Raw genomic sequence first — 23,602 nt, forward strand, 5'->3', positions numbered from 1 at the left:
ACGAATTCCGTGCGGACGTAGAGGGCCTTTTGGGACGGGGGTCGGACGGGAGGGGGCGCCTGGTGGAGGTCGAGCAGGACGGCGTCCGAGGGGGTGCGGGAATGGTTCATGACGGGTTGGACAGCGGGGTTGAGACGGAGGGTGGGGGCAGAGCGAACATGAGGCAGACCTAGGGGGAGAATGGGGCAAGGCGGGTCGCAGGGGAAAGCGGGGTAGTTTGGAAGAGGAGGAAACGGGAGTGCGGGAATTGGTTTGCATTTGCTGGGGGGGATATGGGGGATGGGATGAGGTTTGGTGCTGGAGGTATGCGATTGGCTGATCTGGGTGATCCAATGAAGAGGGGTAGTCCAGCAGGGCAGGTCGGTATCTATCTGTAAAGGCGGCTACTAGGGATGATTGGGGGAGTGTCTGGGGAATGTGCGGTGCGGGGCGGCTTGATTCTGACGGCGGTACGGCGGTATCGCGACGATGGATGAAACAGGCCTGTACTGTTCTGTAGGAGCCAGCGATGTAAGCAGGGCTCAATTTGGCCAATGATGTGGGGTTTCGTGTGATGGGCTGAGAATGAGAGTTTAGGAGAAGGGGGAAGTGTCAGTGACCAGTGAATGCAATGTTCGAGGCATCACGTTGCTTCACGGCTCCACAATGGCCTCGACTCCTTCGAATCAAATAGTTCGGCCACTTTCATCCTTGATCATCATCTGCCCTCACATTCCTCACTCATCCCCCACGTCATACACTATTCCTCTTACCTCATCCTTCCGCTCCAGTCTCCATTTGACCTCTTTCCTTTACCACTTCCTTTCTCCCTTCCCCCATATACCTCCCTCTTTGTCCACATAACTTCCCCCCCTCCCCCCCTCCCCTTCTACCCTCCCACCATGTCGAACGCCATGGCAAAGCTTCGCCGCATTGTCCATCGCCGGCGTTCGTCCACCGGTACCTCCGATAATGAAAAGGAAGTTCTTACCCTCACCGTCGCCAGGGATGAGCTTTGTATTCTCAAAAAAAATGCAGATGCGGGCGTCGCTCCGTGCAAGTCAGGCACGCTGCTCAAATATACCAACGTCGTGAAGAGATACAAGCCCCGATTCTTTGAGCTTGAAAACGGTGTCTTATTATACCGCGCCTCACCAGAAGCTCCCGACGACGACCGCTCGGATGCCCCGCGCAGCAGCGAAGGATCCGCTCCGGATTCACAGGATAACGTCAGAAGGGCAAAGACAAGGAAAATGTTTGCCTTTCTGAAAAGACAAACCTCGAAAGAGGACAAGGAATCTGATGTCAAGGGTAAGATCAACCTGCAGCTCGCTGTCATTTCTGCAGATGATTCAGATCCTACCAGGTTTGTTATTGATGTTGGTGCCGACCTCATTCATCTCAAGGCCAGCACAGAGGAAGAGCGTGATGAATGGGTTGCCGTCATGAACGCCTCCAACCACTATTTTCGAAACCTCATCAAGAAGGCTGTCAACCGCGCCAAGGAACGTGCAGAACTGCTCGATTCCGTAACTCAGAAACAAACCACAATACCTTCAACGATTGCGCATCACCCATCCCCTGACAATGCGCCCCCACCTACGGGTCGCGTCAGCAGCGGCAGCACAGAATCCGATGACACTGTCTTCGAGGACGACGGCGTCAAGGAAGCACAGCAGAGTCGAAAAGCCCTTTTGTCCGAACTTAAGCGTGTCCATGCCGTGTGGAGGCAAAAATGGGTTGATGATCCCACTGAGGCTGCACTGCGGAGCGAGCATGACTTTTTGGTTACACTCGCAGACACTTTCCGAGATCCTCGCCAACATCCGCCGTCATCAATTGAGAATGCACGCGAATCTGTCAAAGGCCTCATGGACCTTATTGCGTGGTGCTTATACGCCATACAAACTAATGATGAGATTTTTGAGCGCCGCTTGAAGGCGGACCTCACCCGCCTCATGTCAGACGGTTTGCCTGTCTTCCCTGCCAGTCCGAGGAAGCAGCAGCAGACCCTCCGAACGAATTTCGATGAGCCAGAGGAAAGCGATATGGACAGCGATACTGAATTTTTCGATGCCCTCTCTAGGGCAGCCAGTATGCGGTCTGGTAGATCAAGAACGCTTCCCCCTCTCGATGCAGTCCTGGGTGAGACTGATTTGGAGGAACCGAGAGTTAAAAGGCTTGGCATCAATGAGGTGCAGCGTGTCCATACGAGGGTTATTTCAAAGGGCTTCAGGCATGTGCGAACCAGTCTTCCCAAGCTTCCGGGGCCGAGGGAGAAACTTAACGTGTTTAATATTCTTAAGGACTCTGTCGGGAAGGACTTGTCCAAGGTTGTGGTCCCGATCACCCTCAACGAACCGATTTCTTTCTTGCAACGCCTTGCGGAGGATATCGAGTACAGTGAGCTCCTGGACAAGGCAGCAGAACAGTCAGATGCTGAGCGAAGAATGATGTACGTAGCAACAATGGTTATCTCGCACTACAGCTCGACCCAAGGACGTGTACAGAAACCATTCAATCCTTTGCTTGGAGAGACCGCTTGTGTGATAATGCCCAACAAAGGAAAGGGTCTGCGCTTTATGGCAGAGCAGGTGAGTCACCACCCTCCAGTTTCTGCTTGTTACGCCGAGGGTTCCGGTGCTTCCTGGAAATATCATAATGCGATCGAAATCAAGAACAAGTTTTGGGGTAAGAGCCTGGAGGTCTTTCCGGTCGGCTTAAACCACGTTGAGATTCCTGAATACGGGGATCACTATGTATACAAGCAAGTGACGACCTGTGTTCACAATATCGTTGTTGGTCGACTGTGGCTTGATAACTATGGAGAGCTGGAGATTACGAATAGGACGAACGGCGGAAAATGCATCATCTCATTCAGCAAGACGGGGTGGATGAGTGATTCGAGGTCCTTCGGAGCAATCAAGGCTACTGTGTACGACGCCAACGGCAAGGCGAAAATTAGATTGGGCGGAAACTGGACGAAAGCAGTTTGGGAGGAACTCCCGAAAGGCAGGCGAAACGTTCTCTGGACCGTAGAAGAACGACCAGACGAAACTGCTTCTCAGATGTACAACATGACAAAGTGGGCAATCTCGCTTAACGCAGAGGTGCGCGACGAAGAGCGCAAATTTGTGGCTCCAACCGATAGCAGATATCGTCCGGATCAAAGAGCGCTTGAAGCGGGAGAGTGGAGAGCAGGAACAGAACTCAAAGCACAATTAGAAGAAGCCCAGCGAAGTCGCCGCAGGATGCAGGAAGGGTCCGGGGAAGAGTGGGAAGCACGATGGTTCAGGAGAATAACTGACGAGGTGGATGGCGTGACTGACTATCAATTCACAAATGAATTCTTTAATAACCAAGCTGTGGGTGACTGGTCTCGATGCCCAGATATCTTCTCTCTCCCGGGCACTGCAGAGGAACAACTCTCTTCGGACAAGAGAACATAATTCTCCCCACTCTCGTCATACGGGTTGATAGCAATTTATAATAACTGTGGATCAAATGGATCGCCTTTTGTACAAAACTTAGCATTATCCATGTATCTCATGTGCTTGGCACAATGGTTTCGCCTATAGAACACTGAGTTTCCTGAAGCAAAGAGTTGAACTCTTCTTTTTTTCTCGCCATATACGATTCTTCTTCTGCAGAAAAACGCTTTCTGGCCTTTTGAGGGCGATCTGCTTCACTTTCGCACCCATCACGTTTCCGAATGGTAGCTGAAGCTATTCGGGGATGATTCTCGTCGGTTTCGTTTTGTTCCATCTCGATGAACCCACGGCTTTCCTGTTCCATTGAATTCTGTGGTCTTGTCTCAACGCTCACTAGATGGGTGAATCGGGTTTGACCAGGAACAAGCCCCAATGGAGTGATCCTCCAGGCTTCGTGATTATTACACAACGCCCATCGCGGTCTATCTGTAGTCCTGTGCTGTGTTGGCACAGTCTTCTTCTTGTTTCCCGCATTGCATTCTAGCTTCTCGGACAGCTCCCTCATTCTGTCAAGCACTGAATGATGAATAGGAGTCTCATACCCACCCTCGGTCACAGCTGTTGATGCGATTTCTTCGGGTCCATTCTTGAGAATCTCATAGTTCATATCATCTGTCGCAGCCCCGAAGACTTTCCTAATCCCAGTTGCAGTACCTTCAAGAGCGGAAGATATGCCCTTCCTCTGAGGCTCCCAGTAATTTTCTTCAAGCCATACGAGGGCTTTCTCAGCGGCTTTCTTTAGTACAGAAAGCCGCGGAAGGGCGTTGTGACTGGCCTGGTGCCGAATTTCAACGAGTATAAGCGGGAGTTTAAGATCAACTGCTAGAGAATAGACGCTTCGTGCTATCGACCTTTCACCTCGTGGTTGCAGTTGATCCGTAGTTCCGTTCACTAGTCTTATCAAAGTCATAGAAAGAGCTAAACGTTGCAGGTAAGGATCTGGATCAGGATTTTCAAGCTGCCTCATTAACGTTATAGTGCTTGCCATCCGAATTGGGACTGCATCCCGCCGGCGCAGTCTGTACAGGGCAACCCGCTTAGCGGCGCGCTCCGTTGTTCCGCTATGGATCATGTCTCGGAGTTCATTCCATTCCGACCAATCTGCCCATGGTAACACTCGCGTTCCTCCCATGCCCTTGTGCTTAGATGATGTTCGCGAATTGGTTTTACACAGGTAATCGTTAGAAGCAGACTCCTTCCAACAGGACTGGTCGAGTTTGTTCCACTTTCAAACGTAATTCTCCCGAGTTCGCGTGATAAGCAGACCAAATGTCTGAAACCAACTCCACCTTTTTGACGTCGCGACGCGATACTGCCGTAGCAATCCTCCCGTCGTAGAAAGCGCTCGCAGAACAACTTTCTTACGCGGAGGCTACTCCGCGGGGACTGACAGAAATTTGGGATTTCAAGAAATCTAAAATTCTAGACCATCAACGCACCCCACAACAAGTCTTGTTGTAGAAATTCGATTACTGTCCTCGCCATGTCCGAGAGAGCCGTGAGCAAAGTCAAATCTGTCTTTGCGTTTGGGGCCTTTTTCTATGCTCCAAGCTTTCTGTCGCTGCGAGTTGGTCTACCAGAGTCAGGCTGTGTTCGACGCTCAACTGCAAAACGCCAGAGTGCTTCGAGGAGGCCTCCGGCGCCTTCACCGAGATTTCACGCCTCCGTTACGCGACGAACTTTTCTCGCAGCAACGCTTAGCCTCCCGGCTGTTCTACTTCCAGAATTGGTGACTGCCAAGACTAGCGTGAAATCTGCGTACAGTATAGTTACCTCCAAGGACGGGGCACCATTGGCTCTTGACAAATTTTCCGGCAAAGTAACCCTCTTTGTCAACGTTGCAACTTATTGCGCCCTGACCCCACAGTACGAGGGCCTTGTTTCCCTTTTCGAAAAATTCCAAGCCCGAGGTTTTGAAATAATCGCATCACCGTGCGACCAATTTGGGCACCAGGAGCCAGGATCGAACGACGAGATTTGCAAATTCGCAAAGGAGAAGTTTGGGGCTCGTTTCTTACTGCTCGACAAGCTCAACGTTAACGACGGTCCAGGAGGAGTCGCGCCTTTGTACCAATTTCTTCGAGACACAAGTCCAGAAAACCCGGGGCAGCGTGTGGGTTGGAACTTTGAAAAGTTCTTAGTGGGCTCTGACGGACGCGTGCTGCGGCGATACAAGCCTGGCGTCTTGCCGGAGCAAATCGACGAAGATATTGGTTGGGCTTTACAACATCTGGGACAAGATCTTCCGCCAAAGAAGAAGCCGTCTCTCGGTGTCACTTAGCGATGGGCGCCAAGAGCGATGTCGGCGTGAATAAGTCTATTCTCAAATGCAAGCGCCGGCGAGGTCTTTACGAGGTGATGTCGGCAAGAAGTAAGGTATGGAAGAGCTCGAGGTCGTTGATTACGGCAGAACACTACGACATGTTGCCGCCAACAGCGCCGACATATTTGAATATTGACGCTGGACCCAGCATGTTACCCACGAAAAAGTACTGCGACATCACGGGGCTGCCGGCGAAGTACATGGACCCGGTGACAAAGCTGAGATATGTTGGGAAGCAGGCGTTTCGGAAAGCTAGAAACTTACCTGAACACAAAGTCGAGGAGTTCCTGTCGTTGAGAAAGGCACAAGTCCGCATTAAGTAAACTAACAAGGCGTGTGGGAGAATACCGGGTTTTAATGTATCTAGCGAGGCGTTGAAATTGACACAGCTGTGCATGTTTTAGCAAGAAGTGGACTCCTACTTTCTCTTCTAATGCCAACGGTTGTTGTACATGGCGCCCTTGCAAGGGCTGCTGTTCAGAAGGCGAAAAAGGGGGTGAGAAAACAGATGATGAGTTACTTTTTCTGCTGTTTCTTGTAAGCGAATAGGGCGATGTGAATGCTTGCCATCAGAATTAAGCGAAACTAATCAGCACAGAGAAGAACTCTTCTAAGCTCAAAGTGAAGAATTAAGCATATAATTTTTGTCTTTTTCATCACACGGGCCTGCTGATTGTCGAAAACACGGACAACTTACTCTCAGATACTTGAATGGTTTTGAAGGAAGTCTGGTATACGATAGTGGCCCAGATCAACACTCTGTAAGAAGAGATGAATCGTATGGCATAGAGTGGTCAGCATTCGAAACAGAATACAAGAAAAAGGGATTCAAAGTCAAGTTCCTCGGACGGTTGATCCGTTAGCGCCTCTCGGCAATCTACATAGCGGAAGCTTTCGAAGGCTATAAAAATATTCGTCAACGGAGTGTATCAGGCAAATGAAATCAGCAGAGCAGCACGTACCAGTTAGTTTGTCCATGTCCGTCTGTTTCCGATGTAGGGGGCAAAAAGCGCAGGAATGTTAGCAAGCTATGGCAGGTGTGAAATGTGGATGCCGCGTTTCGACTCGGGTTCAGAATATTTTATCCTCAGATCGCCTTGCATTTAACGAAGGAGTGGTGCAGTCCAAGTGTCGAAAATTTTCGTCATCGTCGGCGGCGACTTGGTTGTCAGGACATGAAAATGTGGGCGTGAGTTCTTACCTTTGCACATCATGCTGTGACAAGCGCAGAAACGCAATGCCGCAGCGCATGCCGTTTAGTGAGGATGATGCGGCGCCGGAAGACCGTAGATAGGATCACGCCGCGGCCCGGCGTGTCTCGAAGTTGTCTCAATGAGGCTAGACTTCTACACGTACGCACGTGGGAAAGACGGTGAAGATCACAAATAGCTCTGTGATCCTATCTAGGCGATGAAAAATTAAACGTGGTTGTGCCGTGTCCACGTGGACAGAAGTAGATGGGATGTCAGAGTCATCAGGGTCGGGGAGGAATCTGGGTCCAGCGAGAGATCGCTTTGATCTCAGGAGCGCATGGATGTCTTGCATTCAAAATCTATTGCCCAACCCCAACCTACAAGCTAAACAGATGCGCCAACCCCCTCGTTCCCGCCGGCATCAACACGGTAGGGTTTGATCCAAGTTTCCTCGCCCCCCACCCCCATTGCCGTCTTCGATATCTCCAGTCATCCGTACACGTCTAAGTCGACTACCCATCCAACCCAACATGCCAGCTCTAGCGAAAATCCCCCCTACTGTGAAAACCGCCTTCGTCCTGCACGCCCTCCCCACCACCGCCCGCCCCTCCGCCTCACGTCGGTCTTCCGGGACAGTATGTCCCACGATGGGGTATATTTCCGTTAGTCGGAGACGGCGTCTATACGAGTTTATGCGAGACTCAAATGTTAATCCCACCCCACCTGCCTTGCTTCCAAAGTCGTCTACTGATCCCTCTTCAAAGTCGTCTACTGATCCCTCCTCAACCGCAACCGCACTTCTGGTCTCACCGCTCGTACCCGCGTACAACCCGCCCGACTTTGCATCCACAGACGCGACCAACAACGATGTTGGGGTCGAAATCGCGAGTCTGCTCGCAGAAAAGGAGAACAAAGTCAAGGAAAACGCAGAAGCCAAGGAGCGCGCATGGCTTCAGGAGATAGCCGCTTTGCGCACTCCGCCAAAGGTTGAACCAATGCCTACTGCTCCAACTTCTACTGGCGCCCCGCAAGCGGTGAGTGACACGTCCGCGGCAACGGCGTCACCAACTTCCTCGGTCACGGAAACCTCCGTCGCGGAAGCCCGGACAGCGCCACAGCCTACTGCCACGTCATCATCTTCATCCCCATCTCCACCTGCGGCGCCACCTGCTCCCACGGTGTCCGACCTATATGACCCCCCGGCAACGTCTTCGCCCTCATCTCCGGTCTCGGAGGGGGTGCAGCGTCCGTCGGTCCCTTTTTTCTCCAATGCAATCAAGACTGTAGTCGACGCAACGGGGCGAGCCTTTACAGGCGGTGTTGATGCTGTTGAAGACTTTGGCAAGGACCGCATTGAAGACGCTCAGGAAGTGATTGAGAAGATTGGTGATGACTCGGATGACAGCTACGCTGAAGAAGTTCTCGAAAAAATGGCCTCAGAAGCTGGTGAGTTTCTGGAAAATATCTCCAAGGACATGGATGACGACCCATCTGCACAATCAGAAAACAGTACCGGTGCGGATGCCAAACTGGCCGATCAAATGGTCAGTCAGGTCATGGAGAACGTTGGAGACTTTACCGATGGTATCTCACAGGAAGAGGCCGACAAGATTCTCGCAACATCGGAAAGCCCCAGAGGCGTCAAAGCGCGCGAAGACTCGAAAAACATTGGGGAGAAGCTGCTCGACGCGATTGTGGAAGGCGTAGATACGCCGGGAGTAGATGAAACACCCCCTGTCGACAAGAGTGAATTGATTGAGCTCGTCAATACAGGCAAAATCAAGAACTTGACGGTCACAAAGCTTCGAAGATTACTCTCTGGCAATGGTCTCAAAACTTCGGGAAGAAAATCCGAGCTTATCGCCAGACTGACGTCATTTGCAAACACGAAGTAACTTGTGGTTTCATGTCTACTGTATAGGGCTCCCGTGAATATGGCCTACCAAGTCACGCGCCGCAATCTTTGAACATCGCTGATATTCTTTCCCGCACATTTTGCTGGGCTTGTCGATCCTCTACGGCATAGCTTCTTCTCAGGCGCTGGCTTGGAATTCACAAGTGATTTGTCAAGCTTCTCCTCACAATATCGCTTTACGGTGGTTTATCAAAGTTTAAACTGAGGTATCCGCCCGTAGCAGTGAGCGAGAGTGCCTTGAGCGGCCTAATACTAAATATTCGTTTCTCACCATGTCTATGATAGCTGTGGCAGCTATTAACAAGTCCATTTCCGGCCTTGAAATGTTGCGTACCTCCCGACTGCTTCATGTGGAGGTACCTTAGAATCGCCTCATTTGTAGAGCATTGCGAAGTCCTCGCTCTGACCAAAGCTGAGTACACGATTTGAGTGCGTGACTTCACTTCATTGATATAAACACCTGCGCAAATATCGGTAAGTTCTAATGTTCGTTCCCCCGTGCCTATGCTGTATCTACAAATTATCTTGCGGGCGGTCCCCTCCATCCGTGGATATATCAGCTCCTCATCTTGCCTCATCTTCACGGCTTATCACCGTCCATCGTACATCATTATTAGATTGCCTTAATCTGCGATGTTCAAAATTGCTCGGACGAAATCACTTTGTCCATATTTCTCCTCATCAGTTTTCATCCGGGCCAAAGCCGATGCTGCCCTCTCCACAGTAACCCATAGTTTCAAAGTCTTTGCGACAGCCGCGCGAACCAAGTCTTCCCGGTCTGCGGCGCGAGAGATGACAACATCTACGACACTAGCCTCTACCATGTCCACCGCGGAAATCTCTCCTATCGCAGTAACAGCCGCGGCGGCTTCCAAAGGTAATGACGCCGGGTTCTGCGCGATTGGGATCAAAGTGTCCATTGCTGACTTGTCACCAAGGTTTCCAATCGTGACAATGGCCGCATACTTCAGAATAAAGTGATCGTCGCCAGTCGCTACATCTACCAAGGCTGACAAGGCCTCACCGACAAGGCCAGAGCCGTCTCCACTCCCCGGCAGAAGGTATCCGAGCGCATTAGCTGCCGCCGCGCGCACAGAGTAGTCATCAGAGTCGTCCTTTAACACAGTGACAAGCCGGTTCGCTTCATGAGGCACACCGAGCTTACCCAAAGTGGCAACAGCTGTGAGACGGACTTGGCGGTTTTCGGAATCCAGGACGCCCGATTCATATAGAAGGGACACGGCTTGCTTAGATGGTAGTTGTGGTAAAAGGACAAGGGCTAGCATTTGTGTGTGTTGCACGCCGCCCTTCAACTTTTCGAGGAGCGCGTTGGCATCCGGTGGCGGTTGGAGAGAGGCCCGGGTCGAGTGAGAAATGTGCCATTTGATGGGCCTTCCTCGGGAGGAGAGCAATGGCTTTCGCAAAGACTGGGAGGGCGAATGGGGGAACGGAGTGGCAGATGCGAAAGCCGTCATGATGGAGAGACTGGCCAGTTTGTCAGGTGAAGGTAATGTTGTAGGAGCACTCCGCTGTGCACAAGATTCATTCTGCTCAACAAGTACGTGGAAGCAAGGGCCGGGCATGAAAGAGTTAAGGGTAACAATCGGATAGTGTCGCTCTGTTGTTGGCCCCGACTTGGCCGGTAGTTCTCCCATCAGCGATAGCCTGAAACGCTGCGCTGTACTTTTAGATTATTCTTGACGCGATGCAAAATTTGCATGCTGTACAATACTGCAGTCGTTGCCTGATTGGCTCGAAACGAACAACACCTACCCTACCCGTAAATTACATCGGCTGCCCACGCTCTGTCCCTCAGGCGTCTGGACCGGGAGATGCTAATGTAACCCCGGCCTACTGACTTGTTATCGCCTTGATCTAAAGCAACTTGCGCCTACTCTTCCTCTTATCATTCTTCGCCGTCTTCTTCGCGTCGCGCATCTTCTTCATCTTCAAATATTCTGGATTTTCCCCCACACCAAACAACGGGCATTGTGGACATCCCCTCCCTGGGCAGTCTTCGCATCGCATGATGCCAGAATCCATGACCTTTGTCTTTGTCGTTCCCTTCCTCGAACCCGACGGGTCCGAACCTCCTACAAGTCTTGCGGTGTTATTGATCACCTGATCGTCCCTCATATTCTCAAGTGCCACCAAATCATTCCAGTCCACGTAATATATACAATTAACAGGGCATGTACCGATAGCCACTTCAACATCCCCCTCCGTGTCCCCACTTTGATTAAACACCCTCGCCCTTCCCCATTCACTCTCCATGAAGAAGGTACCAGTCGCAGTCGTAGCGCAATGCGTGCACCCGATGCAGTCGCGCTCCTCCACGTACACGTATCGGTCGCGTGGCCCCATGCCATCTTCATCTAGTTCCACGATTTCGAATGACTTCTTCAAACCGAGCGGGTTTGAAAGTGTAGTATCCGCTTGCGTAATTTCGCGCAGACGTTCAAAGTATTCCTCCGAGTCTAATGCGGTGGAGCCGATGAGACTCTCGTCAAGGGATGGTGGTGCTGAGCTGCCTTCCTGTGCGGGTGGCTTGCCGTTGCCCTCGGCGCTAGAGCCATCGCATACCAGGGGACGGCAGCGAACACGTTTCGGAGGCACACGGGTTGCAGGATGTCTTCGCACGAGGCAGTGTGGTCGGGGAAGGAATGCGGTTCTGCAAGTGTTGATGCTCGCGAGGTTTGGGATGAAAGCAGCTCTCTGAAGTGTTTGCGACTCGTCTGCGATGCGCAGGTGCTTGCTTGATGTTGCCTTTGATGAAAAGAAGGTGACTCTCATGTCGAAGCTGCAAGGGAAGTATCCTTTCTCATGCTCACAGAGGGTTCAGAAACGCAGGGACAACGGCAGTTGTGCCGCTCGCAACAGCAGCCGATAAGATTGTACTGTAGAGGACAGAGTATCCCCACTCCGTGGGATGGGAAAATTTGCAGCCACAGAGAGGAAAAGGCTTTGGCACGTATGCAACGTGTGCACGTTCATGTCCTTTAGTGGGGATCTTTTTGAGATACTTTTTTTGTGCACCTGTTCGTGCATGCCGTACAGCTCTCCCCTGGCAGAGCCCACCCTGACACACCCTCAGGGTGTGTCTTAACATGCCCTGTTTTGCTGCGGTTTGCTTTGCTTTGCCCAAAGAAGTGACTTGGCGTGCTATGAGTGGCTCCTACGTTTTAATTTATGTGTTTAAGAAAAGCAAGGGCTTAAGAAGCATACTGTATTTGTTAAGAATTTAAAAGTATTCCTGGCAAAACCGGGCAAGGGAAAAACCAGCCTGTTAAGACACGCCCTGAGGGCGTGTCTGAACAGGCTGGTTTTTGCTTTGCCTCAAGCAGACACACTCCTATTGCCGTTCTCTGCCGAACGGTATCTTCCCGTCATACGTTCAACAAGGATTCAGAGTCTGAATTTCCGACTCACCGGCCACTCTGTGCAGAAATGTACCAAACCGGCAGTAGGGGGTCGCACATCCCAAAGATACCGACCTTTGATATGAAAACCTTCGCTCGGCTGGCCTCCATGTCCCGCTTTATCCCATGCTACTCAGACCATCACTCCTTGCATTGAATGAAGAACGCTTTTTCATGTCCGCTTCTTACCCCAAATCGCTAGCTACCCTTCATTCCAAACCGTGCAGTCGTGTCAGGCCCCTCACTATCTGTTTCCCTCATGAGTCAGTTCATTCCAGCTTCGTACTTGACGAGCAGGCGAAGAGATCGCCTCTTTAAACCGAAACCAAAGGCTTGCTATGTCGCTGTGTCTTGCGATCTCTACTTACTACCCAAAAACAATCGTGTTGCACCAAACTCCAGCCATAATCCAACTTCTTTGAGAGACTTCCGAGGGGCACTGCGCTACAACCTTCCGCGAGATATCACCTCAGTCGAGATACGCGCAGATGGAAACGCAAGCGCGCTCCGCGTCACATCAAGCGAGGTCTCCAATGCGGCGACGAGGGGGAAACCACGTTCTATCACCATTGTATGCGAGTCGGAACTAGAAATGACCCAGCTTGCTGAGCTCATTAACCAGGCAACAGGATCGTTATTGTCCCTGCAGAATGCGTTTTTGTCCCGCCGCCGTCAATCTGGGGATGAGCTGGAGCAGTTACGCGGCGTGTTGGCAAATTTTGGTATATCACCACAGGTTGCGGAAGAACAAAGCTGTGATCCCACAAGCCTCAGTTCAGTGGTTGTGCAGATGACTACACTTTCACAAGCCTCGAAGGGTACAATAGGAGCTCTTCAGGATGCTAAAAAGTGGGCACTAACAGTAGGCGAGGCGGTCGCCGGATCAAGAGGAGCCATTTCGGTCCTCGAAAACTTATTCACAGGGCTTCCGATTGCGGGTCCAATCACTCAGGTCTTGGGAATAGCCGCCGATGTTGCTATTTTGACCGTGGAGCGTGCAGGCAAGGAGGCAGAAGTGAGAGACCTTGTCCCTCGATGCCAGGCCATAGCCAGAGATGTTGTACGAGCGCTATTCTTCTCTTTGGATTTTGCGGCTGTTGAGGATAGTGTCGTAGAGAAGCTTTTCCTTACCCTGCAGAAATGCTGCAATGTTGCTCGATCTGCAGAGCAATTCGTCATGGAATCAAAGATTCTGCAATACCTCGCTGTAGAAGATGTTTCCACACTTCTGCTCGACGTCAAAGATATTGAGGCACAGGTTACATCTCTTCGAATCCTTCAATATGCACAAGAGAACCACGCCAGAGGCCAACGCCTGCAAGAAACACAGGAAATTGTTGTAAGACAAGCGTTAAAAGAGGCCTTCCGACCGGCTCTGATTGTACCACCAGTAAGTTGTTCTGCAACCATGGACTTCAGTGAAGTCGCAGATACACCAGAATCCGGGCTGAAGAAGATGCTTTTTGACGATAGATCCACGTCAGGCCTTGTTGCGGTTGTAGGGATGACAGGCGTTGGTAAGACCACTATGTTGTCGTCAATCGTTAAGGAGCCCAGTGTTCGCCGGTATTTTGATGGTGGAATATATGAAATGCGAATCGGAGGTCAGTGCAGCTTCGACAAACTGAAACTGGAGCTAGTCAAAGCTATACATCGATCTGGCGGTAAAGTGACGTCCGAAAAGCTTGCTGGCTTTAGTTCTTTATACGACGCTATTGACCTTGCAAGAGAATGGTTTTTTGGGCACCGCTGTCTTTTCGTTTGGGATGACATTGAATCTTCCCCAGACGCGCTGACTGGGTATGTTCGCGAGTTGCGTAGTATTCTGGACCTTATCGTAGGGTCAAGGGCATTGTTCTCTACACGTGACAGCACGTTGGCAAACAATCTGGCAAACCCCAGGGACATCGTCCAGGTGGTTCCGAGATCCTCCGATGTATCCGAGAGGATTTTTTACAGTCACGCCGCAATACCAGATTCAGAAGTAGCAGCTTTGAAGAGTTCTCCTTCTCGTCCATCATTCGTCTTTCTCAAAGACGTTCTGGCAATACTTCAGGAATGTGCCGGATTGCCTCTGCATCTTGCTGTGTGCGGGAAGGCGATAGCCTTGACACGTGCAGGCGGCTGCGCAAGACCCCTCCACGCTTGCAAGAAGTTCTTACATGATGGGGAGGAAATTGCTAGCCTCCGAAACGAGGCGCTCACGACTTCTTTCATGGACACTTACGCTGGATTCGAAGCAACGGTAGACCGTGACCTGGCGCTTTGCAAAGTCATTCTTGTCAATGAGCAGCTTGAATCTGCAGTCGCGGAAAACGTTTACTTCGGGCTCTGTGCTATAAGAAAAGACCAATGGATCTCAGAGGGCATCGCAGCAAGGATTTGGGGGCTCACACGGGTTTCTTCTCTTTCCGTCCTAGCTGCAATGAGAAGATATAATCTACTTGAGACGCGAGAACATGACGGTGAAGTGCAGTTCAGAATTCACGGTTTGTTACATGCGTACTGCGAAAAAAAGTCCAAAAAGAGTGTGGAAAGACCACCTTGGTTCTGGCACCAAACGCTACTGAACTCATATATGAACAACACCAAAGAAAAGCAACGAGAATGGTGGGATTGTAAGACTCTTGATGATGGCTATCTTCGCCAAAGCCTGATATACCACCTTGTGAAAGGAAAACTTTACAGAGAACTAGGAGAACTGCTTCTCGATTGTCGTTGGGTGCAGCGGCGTTTGCAGAAAACAGCGAAGGTGACCTGCGAAGAGTTGCGTCTTTTGCAACTGGATTATGAAACACTGAAGAGTTTGTCCGTTAGAGAAGATGTTTCCGAAATGATTACAATTTCCCAAGTCACGATCGAGGACCTTGCACTTGCGCTATCCTACATATCGCAAGCTATTCGACTAGCTCGATCAAGTATCATGCAGAACCCTCAAGAATACGGATTTCAGATCTGCACCCGCCTTGTCCATGTTCAAAACATGAGTTCCGTGAGGCTGTTTTTGGAAAGTTGGAAGAAGCATGCGAGACGTCCCCTAGCGCGTAGCGTCCGCCAAAGTCTTACTCTGGCGGGACAGTCCCTGGTTCAATCCGTTGCTATCGGCTGGGTTATCAAGTCGGTCGCTTATATACCGAACACTGAACTGGTGTTGGCTGTGGGACAACGTGGCGCAGTTCTGGTTGATCTGGAGAAGGGTGCAATTGAGAACGTGTTGTCCACTTGTGAATACGGAAAAGAGGTCATTGAGTCTGTAGAAGTGAATGAAGGGGGCTCACATGCCATATTTGGATGGGCAGATGGCACCATTGATTTGTGGAATTTGCGTTTGTTAAAGTTTGTTAAAAGTTATGCGTTTCCGGGTCTTCTGTCTTTGGCTTTTACAGCAGACGGAAAAGAAATTGTTGTAGGTTCTGAAGACGGAGATGTGCATCTCTTGGATCTGAAAAGTGGTCGACCAGCAAGGGGTCCTTTTCATGGACACTCAAAACGTGTGACAAATGTGGCGACTGGTTCGGATTGTCGCTTAATTGCATCTGGGTCAGACGACCACACAGTGCGAATATGGGACAAGACCGGGACTACAGCACTCAGAGTCATAAAGATGCCGAACCGCTGGATTCGGTGCGTCGCATGGACTTCTGACATGAAGCGTATTGTGGCCGGAACGGAGCAAAACGATATTTGGGTCTGCGACGCAGACGCAGTCATGCCACCCACAGTAATCAAGGCAAGCAATTGGATTAATTCCGTACGAGTAACCAGAAATTCCCAGATGATAGTATCCGCATCTCATGATGGGACAGTACAACTGTGGGATCTGGTAAGGAATGTACAACTTGGAGAACCGCTGCGCGGACATTTAGAACTCGTCACCAGTGTTTCCATTGACTCAGAGGAGAAACACGTTGTATCCAGTTCATATGATGGCACTCTGAAGCAATGGAGATTAAAGCCGAATATTGCAAAGCCAAGCGGCCATGCTCGCGGAATATCTTGTCTGGCAATTAACTTCAGATCGAATATGGCCGCGAGTGGTTCTTACGACCAGAAAGTTAAGTTATTTGATCTTACGAGCGGTGAGACCCTGCATAACGGGATACTTGTTGGCCCTAGCAGCCATGTCCAAAGTGTGGCATTCTCCCCAAATGGAGGTCTGCTAGCCTGTGGTCATCGAAATGGTACAATTGCAGTTTGGGATACCCCTTCCGCTGGATTGGTCCATGAAATAATCCGCGGACACCGCAGTGGTGTCCGTTGCCTCTCCTTTAGCCCTGATGGAAGATTTCTGGCGAGCGGTAGTGAGGACAAGACGGTGAAGATATGGGATTGCCGCGATCCCAGTGGGAGCGACCCGCTTTTGCTCCTGGGTCACAAAAATTGGGTTGTTTGCGTCTGCTATATTGAGACCGGGCAATTTCTAGTGTCTGGGTCTTTTGATCGCACGGTGCGCATCTGGAATTCAGCAAGCGGTGACTGCGTTGAACAGCCGTTGCGAATACAAGATATGCCCGTCCGCTTAAAGTTTTCCGAGCACGACTCCATGTTAACCGCGACGTTACGCAACTCAAAGTCCCAATCATGGCACGTGGGAAGCGAAAGGAATACCGAGAATTTTGCTACCAGTAGACCTCCAGATCCAGATAGCGAGATAGAGCATGGCAAGTTATCGCTTCAGCGAGAAAGTTCGAGAATCTCAACATTTGGTGGTCGTGACCCGTTTGTGCATCTCGATTACGATGCATCATGCGAGCCTTTGTACGATAACAAACATCATCGTCTTTGGGCAGGGCTGCATGACGGCACTGTTGCCGCCATTGAACTTTTAGAGTAGCAATCTTCTCACTGGCGGTGTTGTGACGAACCTACAGTACTGTACATCAGATGAAATATTCAGAAAAGAAAAATACAACGAGCACTCTTGTTTAGGTTTGAGCATAGGCTGCCGGCCATCGTAAGTCGCGTATATCCTTGAGTCAGGTACTTTCATGACTAGATACTTGCAAATCCGAAACAACCTTTAAGGAGGAGAACATGTCCTACGCATCAGGAGCTCACAGACGTTCTCTTCGACATAACCTCATTCTCTGTGCAGTGAACCGGGTGAATTTTAGAGTTTCGTTTTCTCGAATATTGGAAGACTTCTGATTCAGAAACGAAAAAACGAAGAAAGCTAGTGATAAGCGCACACGTTCCGGCACACAACGTTCAAAAAATATAAGCCCTTCTCACGTCTCTAAGCATCCTCTTGCATTTATATTCAGCAATGTGTGCCCGTTTGTGAAGCAAGAAAGATGTCTATCAGTCGGACTAAAACAGGCGCTCATATCATTTACCAAAACAACAAAACTTGAACCCTACTCGATTTCAGTTGGCAACCTAAGCTCGCTATTCCTATTTCGGTTTCTGAGTCGGGCTCTTATTATCACCGAAGTACCCTTCCTGGAAGAATTCCTTTTGCATGTTGAAGGACTCTTTCGATGTGGCATCTCCGCGACCAAAATTGTCTCTTGCTATTGGGGTATTGATTGCTGGATCTGGCGTGGGGAGCGGGCGATTGTCTCCCGTGGGTATTGGCCCGCCTTCAGTATCGTTAGATAACCTCTCTCGCTGCTCGTGCCGTCTAGTAACAACGACACCGAAGCACAGTACAAAGAGTGGAATTGCAACGATGAACGAGAGTATGGCAATCGCCGCTACGAGAACTCCAACAGAACTGCCCGCCTCAGCCACATTATCGTTCGATCCCAGTAGATTGCCAGGAATTTCTTTGAAAGTCATCGCCATAGCTGACATGATCTTAACACGATGTTCTTCAAGATAAACATCTTTTGCAATCCGCGGCCCGACTCCTTTCTCCATTAGTGCTGTTGCGATCTCCTCGCTCTGGCCAGACACGTACACGTCATATTCTACTATCAGCTTGGATCCCTCGTTCCGTAACTTAGTGAGTCTAATTTCTCCTTCGGTTCCATCCTTATCTGCTAAAACCTCTTTCAGAAGGGCTTCTTTGATCTGCTTCGACTTGTGTTCAGAGAACCCTGATATTGAGTATCCGGTCAAACACATTTGTACTCGAACTTTTTCTGGGAACATACTTTTCCCAGAATCGACTACAGCAAGGTGCCCGGACGCAACTTCTGTTTTTAGAGTTCCTTCCCCATTGCTCACAGCTCTAATCGGTAGGTCTTGAGAGGGTATCATGACGTACACATCAGAAGGCTCCGTCTCCCCCGATGTGATACGCATGATTGGCTGTTGGACAATAGTGCGAGAAAGCCTCTTGCCATATGTCATGCCAAGGTCCACATTATTTTTCTCAAGCATGGTGTCTTCCAATAATGCTGCCGAGAAACGGCTGTCCCCCGTTTTCTTGAAGTCCGCAGCAGTTTTGTGTTGAGCCCCTTTTTCTTGCTTGTCGACCATCTGATCCAAATTCATAACTGTAGAGGTATCACCTGCTCGAGTTGAGCTGGCCCTGCTACTTTGATTCACACTCGGTTGGTGCAAAAGCGACTGATTTGCCGCCAATGAAGCATCCTTCAGAAGATTTAGAACGTTTTCGTCTTCTTCTCCTGCTCTTACTGTTACGAATGTAATTAGCTGAATCGGGTTCAATAGTTTAGATTTCTTGAAATCAATCTCAGCATATCGCATCCCGGGAAGAGTCATGTAAAAAGCAGTTGCGTTTTGTGATTGAGCTGGTCGTATTGTGTTGTACATTTGTACACTGAATTCTTCCCTTCCATAGCGATCGAGTACTATTTTTAAGTCCCTATCAAGAAGAAGGACCGGCTTCCGAACAGCGGGGTTGCCAACAAAAATATTGACAGTGGTCTCAAATATTTCGTCTCCTATGAAGAGAGCTGGAATGGATATGGAAACCACAATATTTCCACTTTGTTGACGATTCAAGTTAAAAACAAGCGTTTGTGAAGCTTCATGGAAACCAACTCCACATCTTACGTCGGGGAATACGAAACGATCATTCGCATCCTTCCTCAAATCAGTAATTTTCCCGCACTCAGTGCGATTGTAGCTAAGCAGAGGAACTTTTGCGTCCGGCCGCGAATCCTTGACATCGATCTCTGCTGTGCTAATAGCAGCCGCTAAACTAGGAACATTTGAAAATACATCTGGACCAGGAGGTTGGTAGGAGATCGCCAATGGGATTTGTCCTACCGAAGAGTTCTGGATCATCACAGAATCTGGGTTGGGGAAGGAGAGGCCAGGTGAACCCATCCCAGAAACCAGTGCGACGGAAGATTTGTCTCTACCAATTTGAGCAACAATTCCGGATACGTAGAAGATACGAGATGAAGAGTATCTTACATAGGATGTTGTCACGTGCAGGGTGGAACTCACGATTCCAACTAAACCCTCGAACTCGTGTACGATAGAAATATTGTACCGTAAGAATGGCCCGTCGCTTATTTGGCGTACATTCTTTGATTGCGAAGTTATTATCTTTGAGTCGTTTACGTCCTGTACGACACTCAATAGTTTTTCTCCGGATCTTAAGTTTAGCACAAATGTTGTGCTAGATGATGCTTCCCCGTCAAGGAGAAAAAGTGTCTTCGCTGTTGCATTTGTACCAACTGCAAAGAGACCCTGCTTGACTTGAACTCCTGGATAAAGATCACGCGACTGGGGATCAGCCCCAATTGGTCGGGCAGAAAGATGAAATTGCTCGTGGTTCAAGAAAGCCTCATGTTTGGGCTCTTCTTCCTTCAGTGTGGACCCTTCGTTTGTTTCTAACACAGCTCCAAATCCTATAAAGAATAGACTTAGGACAGCAAAAGTACCTGATAAGAGGTGAAGTCGCATAACAATTGTTCAGCAAAGCTTTTGCGAGGAGCGCGTCGAATTAATCCAGACTTGATGTCAAGCACTTGAGGGTTCTTAATTTCTCCAGACGGTTAGCCTTGATAAATTCCTAAGAACAAACTATTCCAAGTCGAAACTGAAGATTGAGAAACTGGATACGGTGCGTTCAGGCAGAGATTGATGAAGCCCCTGCCTAGTTTATCGAAAGGTAAATATTCAAATCTCAACCATGCAAGTGTGGCACAATGGCACTCTAGAAAGGAAAAGTACTAGTCTGTTTTATGGGCATTGCATTCGCAACGTTTCTCCACTGCATTTATCGGGAGCATATGAAAGCACCCAATGTCCGGAATGCTCACACAAGGAGGAGTGACAATCGACTGCTAAAATTTGCCTTCTTCCGGAATTCCACTGTGAAATTTTTTTGGAGAACGGTACACCATAATTTGTCATCGCCGCCGTCATGAGCGACTGGAGACCAGACCGAGAACGACAGCAGAATTTTCTCAAACTCAATGCTGAGCATTGAAGTCGCCTTTGGAAGATGTGCTGAGAACCCTGCTTCTGCCAGATAGCGTGTTCTACGGAGGACACCGGAACTATTTTATCATTTGTAGTTACAGGAGCCCCGCCAGCCCGTTTGCCACGTTTTTACATAAGGGTACCGTTGGTACTGCATCGCAAAGCAACACTGTAACATATAGGCAACTAGGCTAAACACTACACATGTACTAGAAATGCATTGGGTTTGGAGGAGGATTTCTCGATAGTTTCCGAAAACATGGATAATACTGGATGGATTGTATTCAAAAATGTCATGCTTCCAGCCCCGAAGGGAACCTCTGGCTTCCAAAGATATACATGGATTGGAACTTGTAGCAGTGTACGGCTTCATAGTGAAATCACGCAAAACAACTGAAAATCGGGACAGATGTGTGTTCATGCGATGGATGAATATCCACAGAATGTACGAGGGGAAACAAGTAAGATTTGCCGCAAACCACGCGATCTGAAGGTAAGATGAATAAACGTGTAACTGTTTGCTCTTGTTCGGAATTATACCAGAAGCAAGAGGTAGTACACTATTCATTTTGGCTTAAAGCGGCCATTAGGGAGGCGACAGCGCGCACATTTTCGTCATCAGAGGGGCGACGCCATTCTATTCCAACGATCACAGGGGCGACACTAAAAAATGGTACATTTTGAGATGGCGACAGCCTCCCAAAAAGCGTTATCAGGAGGGCGTCAAGACAACACAAGGGGCGACAATTCCGGTTATACCCTGGAAATGGTGGACCACATGGCACATGACGGAAATAGGGGGGCGACAACGATAGGGGCTACAATTGCGCACTTTAGGGCGACGCCTCTCGTAATACACAGAGGGGGGGCGACAACTAAACCCAGTACAAATTAGATGGGCGACTTTACCCACGCCACGAACACATACATCGACACATAAACGACAACGACCTACTCAAAAAGCTGCTTCAGCTTGCAATCCCCCCTTACATGGCCCTCACAATGGCATAAGCTACACGAATCGCTTTTTTTCTTCTCGTACCGGGCCCACGTTCAAACCATCCCTTCTTTCTCTTTCCTGCATTCTTCACAGGTCGCACTCAAGCGGGCGCAAGTGCTTTCGGAACTTGCAAATGGCCTAGTGCCATAATCGTTTTCGCGGATAGAAAAACCTGATCGATAGCAGCTTGCTCCGGCAACGGAAATCTCACATCCTTGTACTGCCCCTTCCAGGTATAAGTCAGATGACGCCTGTCGATAAACATGTGCACGTTGGTAGAACCGTGTTTCTCGGCAATAACTGCCACTCCCTGTAGACATGGGAAGCTGGTACCCTGCTGTGAATATGCGCAGCACAAAGGCGGAGTCTGGATGCTTTCCGCGAAGGACACCATCCGCTGCGAAGACCCATTCGTGTAGCTCCTGACGGTAGCCTCCATTTGGTTCGTTCCGGCAACAAATTGCACAGTTGGCTAGTAAACACTTGCTCTCGTAATGAGCGAGGCAATGTGGTTCTCCACATACGGCGGGACTGGATCCTTCGATGTGAGATCCATGGCTTGGCGTTTAAGGAATCCAGTCCGTTGCGTGAGTAGCACGTGCGCAAGCATCTTTTAGGGCTCGCAAGAGCGTATACGGTTTCTCAAATCCGCAGACATCTGAGCTTCGGCTCCTTGGGAGGTTGTCGTCAAATCCTGTAGTCCGCTCGGTGCTCGATACAGTTCCGCGGAATCGAAACGACCGAGATAAGCCTTCATTTCTGGCGAGAACTGGCGCATCACATCCTGAAGAGCTTCCACTGTCGGCGCGTGCACCGCTTATTCATAGAGTTGCAATCCAATGGCCTTTGCAGCGCCAAGCTTGGGTCCCAAGTTCTTTCTCACATGCAGGGGGACCAGAAAGAATTTCGCCTTCTTGATACACTCGCGGTACGCCTTGTCTATTGACCTCTCCTGGTCCACGATTGTGGTGCGAGTTTCCACATCGATTCCATCAATCATTGTACACGCTTGGAACACAATCTTCCAGGAATCATAGCATTCCGGTCCAATAGAGTGGGCATATACGAGCGGCGTGAGTTGATTATTGGCGTCATACGTGTAGTGCAACTGCGCGAAGGCAACGGCACCACCGCTGCCGCCCCGGGATACAGTACGAGGGGCTGTAAGCGCGAGAAGAACTGTAAGGAGTTATATTTACAGCACACGGCCGGTGCGGAGTACAGTAGTACCCCGCTGGTTACACGTGTAGGATCCGAACGGTAAGTAATTAGTAATTAGTAGTTAATGGCACAAATTAGCCAATTTAGTACTGTAGCTGGTATACAGTATGTAACAGCTACTGTAGCGGGACAGGTGTCATGGCGTCCCACTTAGGGGTTAAGACCGGGGGCACCTGCCCCGTTCCAGTAAACGGGGGCAGACTCGCCTCCCTTCCCTTTACGGCTTTTTGCTAACTCCGTCCGGTTTTACCTCTAAGTCTCAGGCTTCTAACCCGTGACCGGCCGTCCGGATCTAACACCACCGACCGGCTGCGCGTCACCGGCCACGTGAGCCTTCCCTCTTTTCGAGTCCTTCCGTACGGTTTGCGCTCGCGTGGGTTACCCAGCGGCGCGCGCTCCCTTACCTCTAGCCCCCCTCGTTCGGAGTGGTCGGGACGAAGGTAGTTATACCACATTTTGGTACTCTTATGGAGGGTATAACTACAGAGGTTGAGCCCGCACTGGATCGCCAGCGCGAGCAATTACCGATCGGATTGAAAGAGGTCGAAAATCACCGCGTCGATCGCCAGTGATCATCGACGATGAACCGTGCGGATTCCGCCGGAGAAGATACCGCCTCCGGGCGAGCAAGTACCCGCAGTGGCAGAGGCGCACAGCGCCCCCGGATCGACAATCCGGAAGCCCTGCTATGCCCGCCGTCTACCAGGGGCCA

The 23,602-nt window shown here is 50.0% G+C and overlaps 9 protein-coding genes; 5 read left to right on the plus strand and 4 right to left on the minus strand.

Moving 5' to 3' along the window:
- The first annotated feature begins 605 nt into the window (after positions 1 to 605).
- Positions 606 to 3,303, plus strand: CHC_T00003748001 (hypothetical protein). The gene is made up of 3 exons (XM_005715402.1): positions 606 to 1,112; positions 1,224 to 3,241; positions 3,291 to 3,303. Exons 1-3 carry the CDS (start codon positions 606 to 608, stop codon positions 3,301 to 3,303), a joined length of 2,538 nt encoding a protein of 845 aa, XP_005715459.1.
- Positions 3,304 to 3,330: 27 nt separating this feature from the next.
- CHC_T00003749001 (hypothetical protein) lies at positions 3,331 to 3,513 on the minus strand. Its single transcript, XM_005715403.1, has one exon. It carries the CDS (start codon positions 3,511 to 3,513, stop codon positions 3,331 to 3,333), a length of 183 nt encoding a protein of 60 aa, XP_005715460.1.
- A 12-nt stretch (positions 3,514 to 3,525) lies between these two features.
- On the minus strand, positions 3,526 to 4,602 carry CHC_T00003750001 (hypothetical protein). The gene has a single exon (XM_005715404.1). The coding sequence runs from the start codon at positions 4,600 to 4,602 to the stop codon at positions 3,526 to 3,528; it is 1,077 nt and encodes a 358-aa protein (XP_005715461.1).
- Positions 4,603 to 4,953: 351 nt separating this feature from the next.
- CHC_T00003751001 (hypothetical protein) lies at positions 4,954 to 5,751 on the plus strand. The gene has a single exon (XM_005715405.1). The coding sequence runs from the start codon at positions 4,954 to 4,956 to the stop codon at positions 5,749 to 5,751; it is 798 nt and encodes a 265-aa protein (XP_005715462.1).
- Positions 5,752 to 7,516: 1,765 nt separating this feature from the next.
- Positions 7,517 to 8,881, plus strand: CHC_T00003752001 (hypothetical protein). Its single transcript, XM_005715406.1, has one exon. It carries the CDS (start codon positions 7,517 to 7,519, stop codon positions 8,879 to 8,881), a length of 1,365 nt encoding a protein of 454 aa, XP_005715463.1.
- A 202-nt stretch (positions 8,882 to 9,083) lies between these two features.
- Positions 9,084 to 10,376, minus strand: CHC_T00003753001 (hypothetical protein). XM_005715407.1 is given in 2 exon segments: positions 9,084 to 9,524; positions 9,525 to 10,376. The coding sequence occupies 1 exon segment, from the start codon at positions 10,374 to 10,376 to the stop codon at positions 9,525 to 9,527; it is 852 nt and encodes a 283-aa protein (XP_005715464.1). The 3' UTR covers positions 9,084 to 9,524.
- Position 10,377: 1 nt separating this feature from the next.
- On the plus strand, positions 10,378 to 10,512 carry CHC_T00003754001 (hypothetical protein). The gene has a single exon (XM_005715408.1). The coding sequence runs from the start codon at positions 10,378 to 10,380 to the stop codon at positions 10,510 to 10,512; it is 135 nt and encodes a 44-aa protein (XP_005715465.1).
- Positions 10,513 to 10,550: 38 nt separating this feature from the next.
- CHC_T00003755001 (hypothetical protein) lies at positions 10,551 to 11,694 on the minus strand. XM_005715409.1 is given in 2 exon segments: positions 10,551 to 10,776; positions 10,777 to 11,694. The coding sequence occupies 1 exon segment, from the start codon at positions 11,692 to 11,694 to the stop codon at positions 10,777 to 10,779; it is 918 nt and encodes a 305-aa protein (XP_005715466.1). The 3' UTR covers positions 10,551 to 10,776.
- A 1,416-nt stretch (positions 11,695 to 13,110) lies between these two features.
- Positions 13,111 to 17,248, plus strand: CHC_T00009397001 (WD40-repeat containing protein). XM_005715410.1 is given in 2 exon segments: positions 13,111 to 17,154; positions 17,155 to 17,248. 1 exon segment carries the CDS (start codon positions 13,111 to 13,113, stop codon positions 17,152 to 17,154), a length of 4,044 nt encoding a protein of 1,347 aa, XP_005715467.1. The 3' UTR covers positions 17,155 to 17,248.
- The last annotated feature ends 6,354 nt before the right edge of the window (positions 17,249 to 23,602 follow it).

This window comes from Chondrus crispus, genomic scaffold, assembly GCF_000350225.1.
Source record: "Chondrus crispus Stackhouse genomic scaffold, scaffold_20, whole genome shotgun sequence".
NCBI classification, from domain to species: Eukaryota; Rhodophyta; class Florideophyceae; order Gigartinales; family Gigartinaceae; genus Chondrus; species Chondrus crispus.

What these genes read in the sequence shown, in the direction of transcription:
- CHC_T00003748001 (XM_005715402.1), top strand. Translation starts at nt 606, where the DNA reads ATGCAATGTTCGAGGCATCACGTTGCTTCACGGCTCCACAATGGCCTC. An exon ending in TCTTTGAGCTTGAAAACGGT is followed by an intron (nt 1,113 to 1,223) that starts GTCTTATTATAC and finishes AGAAGGGCAAAG; the next exon opens with ACAAGGAAAATGTTTGCCTT.
- CHC_T00003749001 (XM_005715403.1), bottom strand. Translation starts at nt 3,513, where the DNA reads ATGCTAAGTTTTGTACAAAAGGCGATCCATTTGATCCACAGTTATTAT.
- CHC_T00003750001 (XM_005715404.1), bottom strand. Translation starts at nt 4,602, where the DNA reads ATGGGAGGAACGCGAGTGTTACCATGGGCAGATTGGTCGGAATGGAAT.
- CHC_T00003751001 (XM_005715405.1), top strand. Translation starts at nt 4,954, where the DNA reads ATGTCCGAGAGAGCCGTGAGCAAAGTCAAATCTGTCTTTGCGTTTGGG.
- CHC_T00003752001 (XM_005715406.1), top strand. Translation starts at nt 7,517, where the DNA reads ATGCCAGCTCTAGCGAAAATCCCCCCTACTGTGAAAACCGCCTTCGTC.
- CHC_T00003753001 (XM_005715407.1), bottom strand. Translation starts at nt 10,376, where the DNA reads ATGACGGCTTTCGCATCTGCCACTCCGTTCCCCCATTCGCCCTCCCAG.
- CHC_T00003754001 (XM_005715408.1), top strand. Translation starts at nt 10,378, where the DNA reads ATGGAGAGACTGGCCAGTTTGTCAGGTGAAGGTAATGTTGTAGGAGCA.
- CHC_T00003755001 (XM_005715409.1), bottom strand. Translation starts at nt 11,694, where the DNA reads ATGAGAGTCACCTTCTTTTCATCAAAGGCAACATCAAGCAAGCACCTG.
- CHC_T00009397001 (XM_005715410.1), top strand. Translation starts at nt 13,111, where the DNA reads ATGACTACACTTTCACAAGCCTCGAAGGGTACAATAGGAGCTCTTCAG.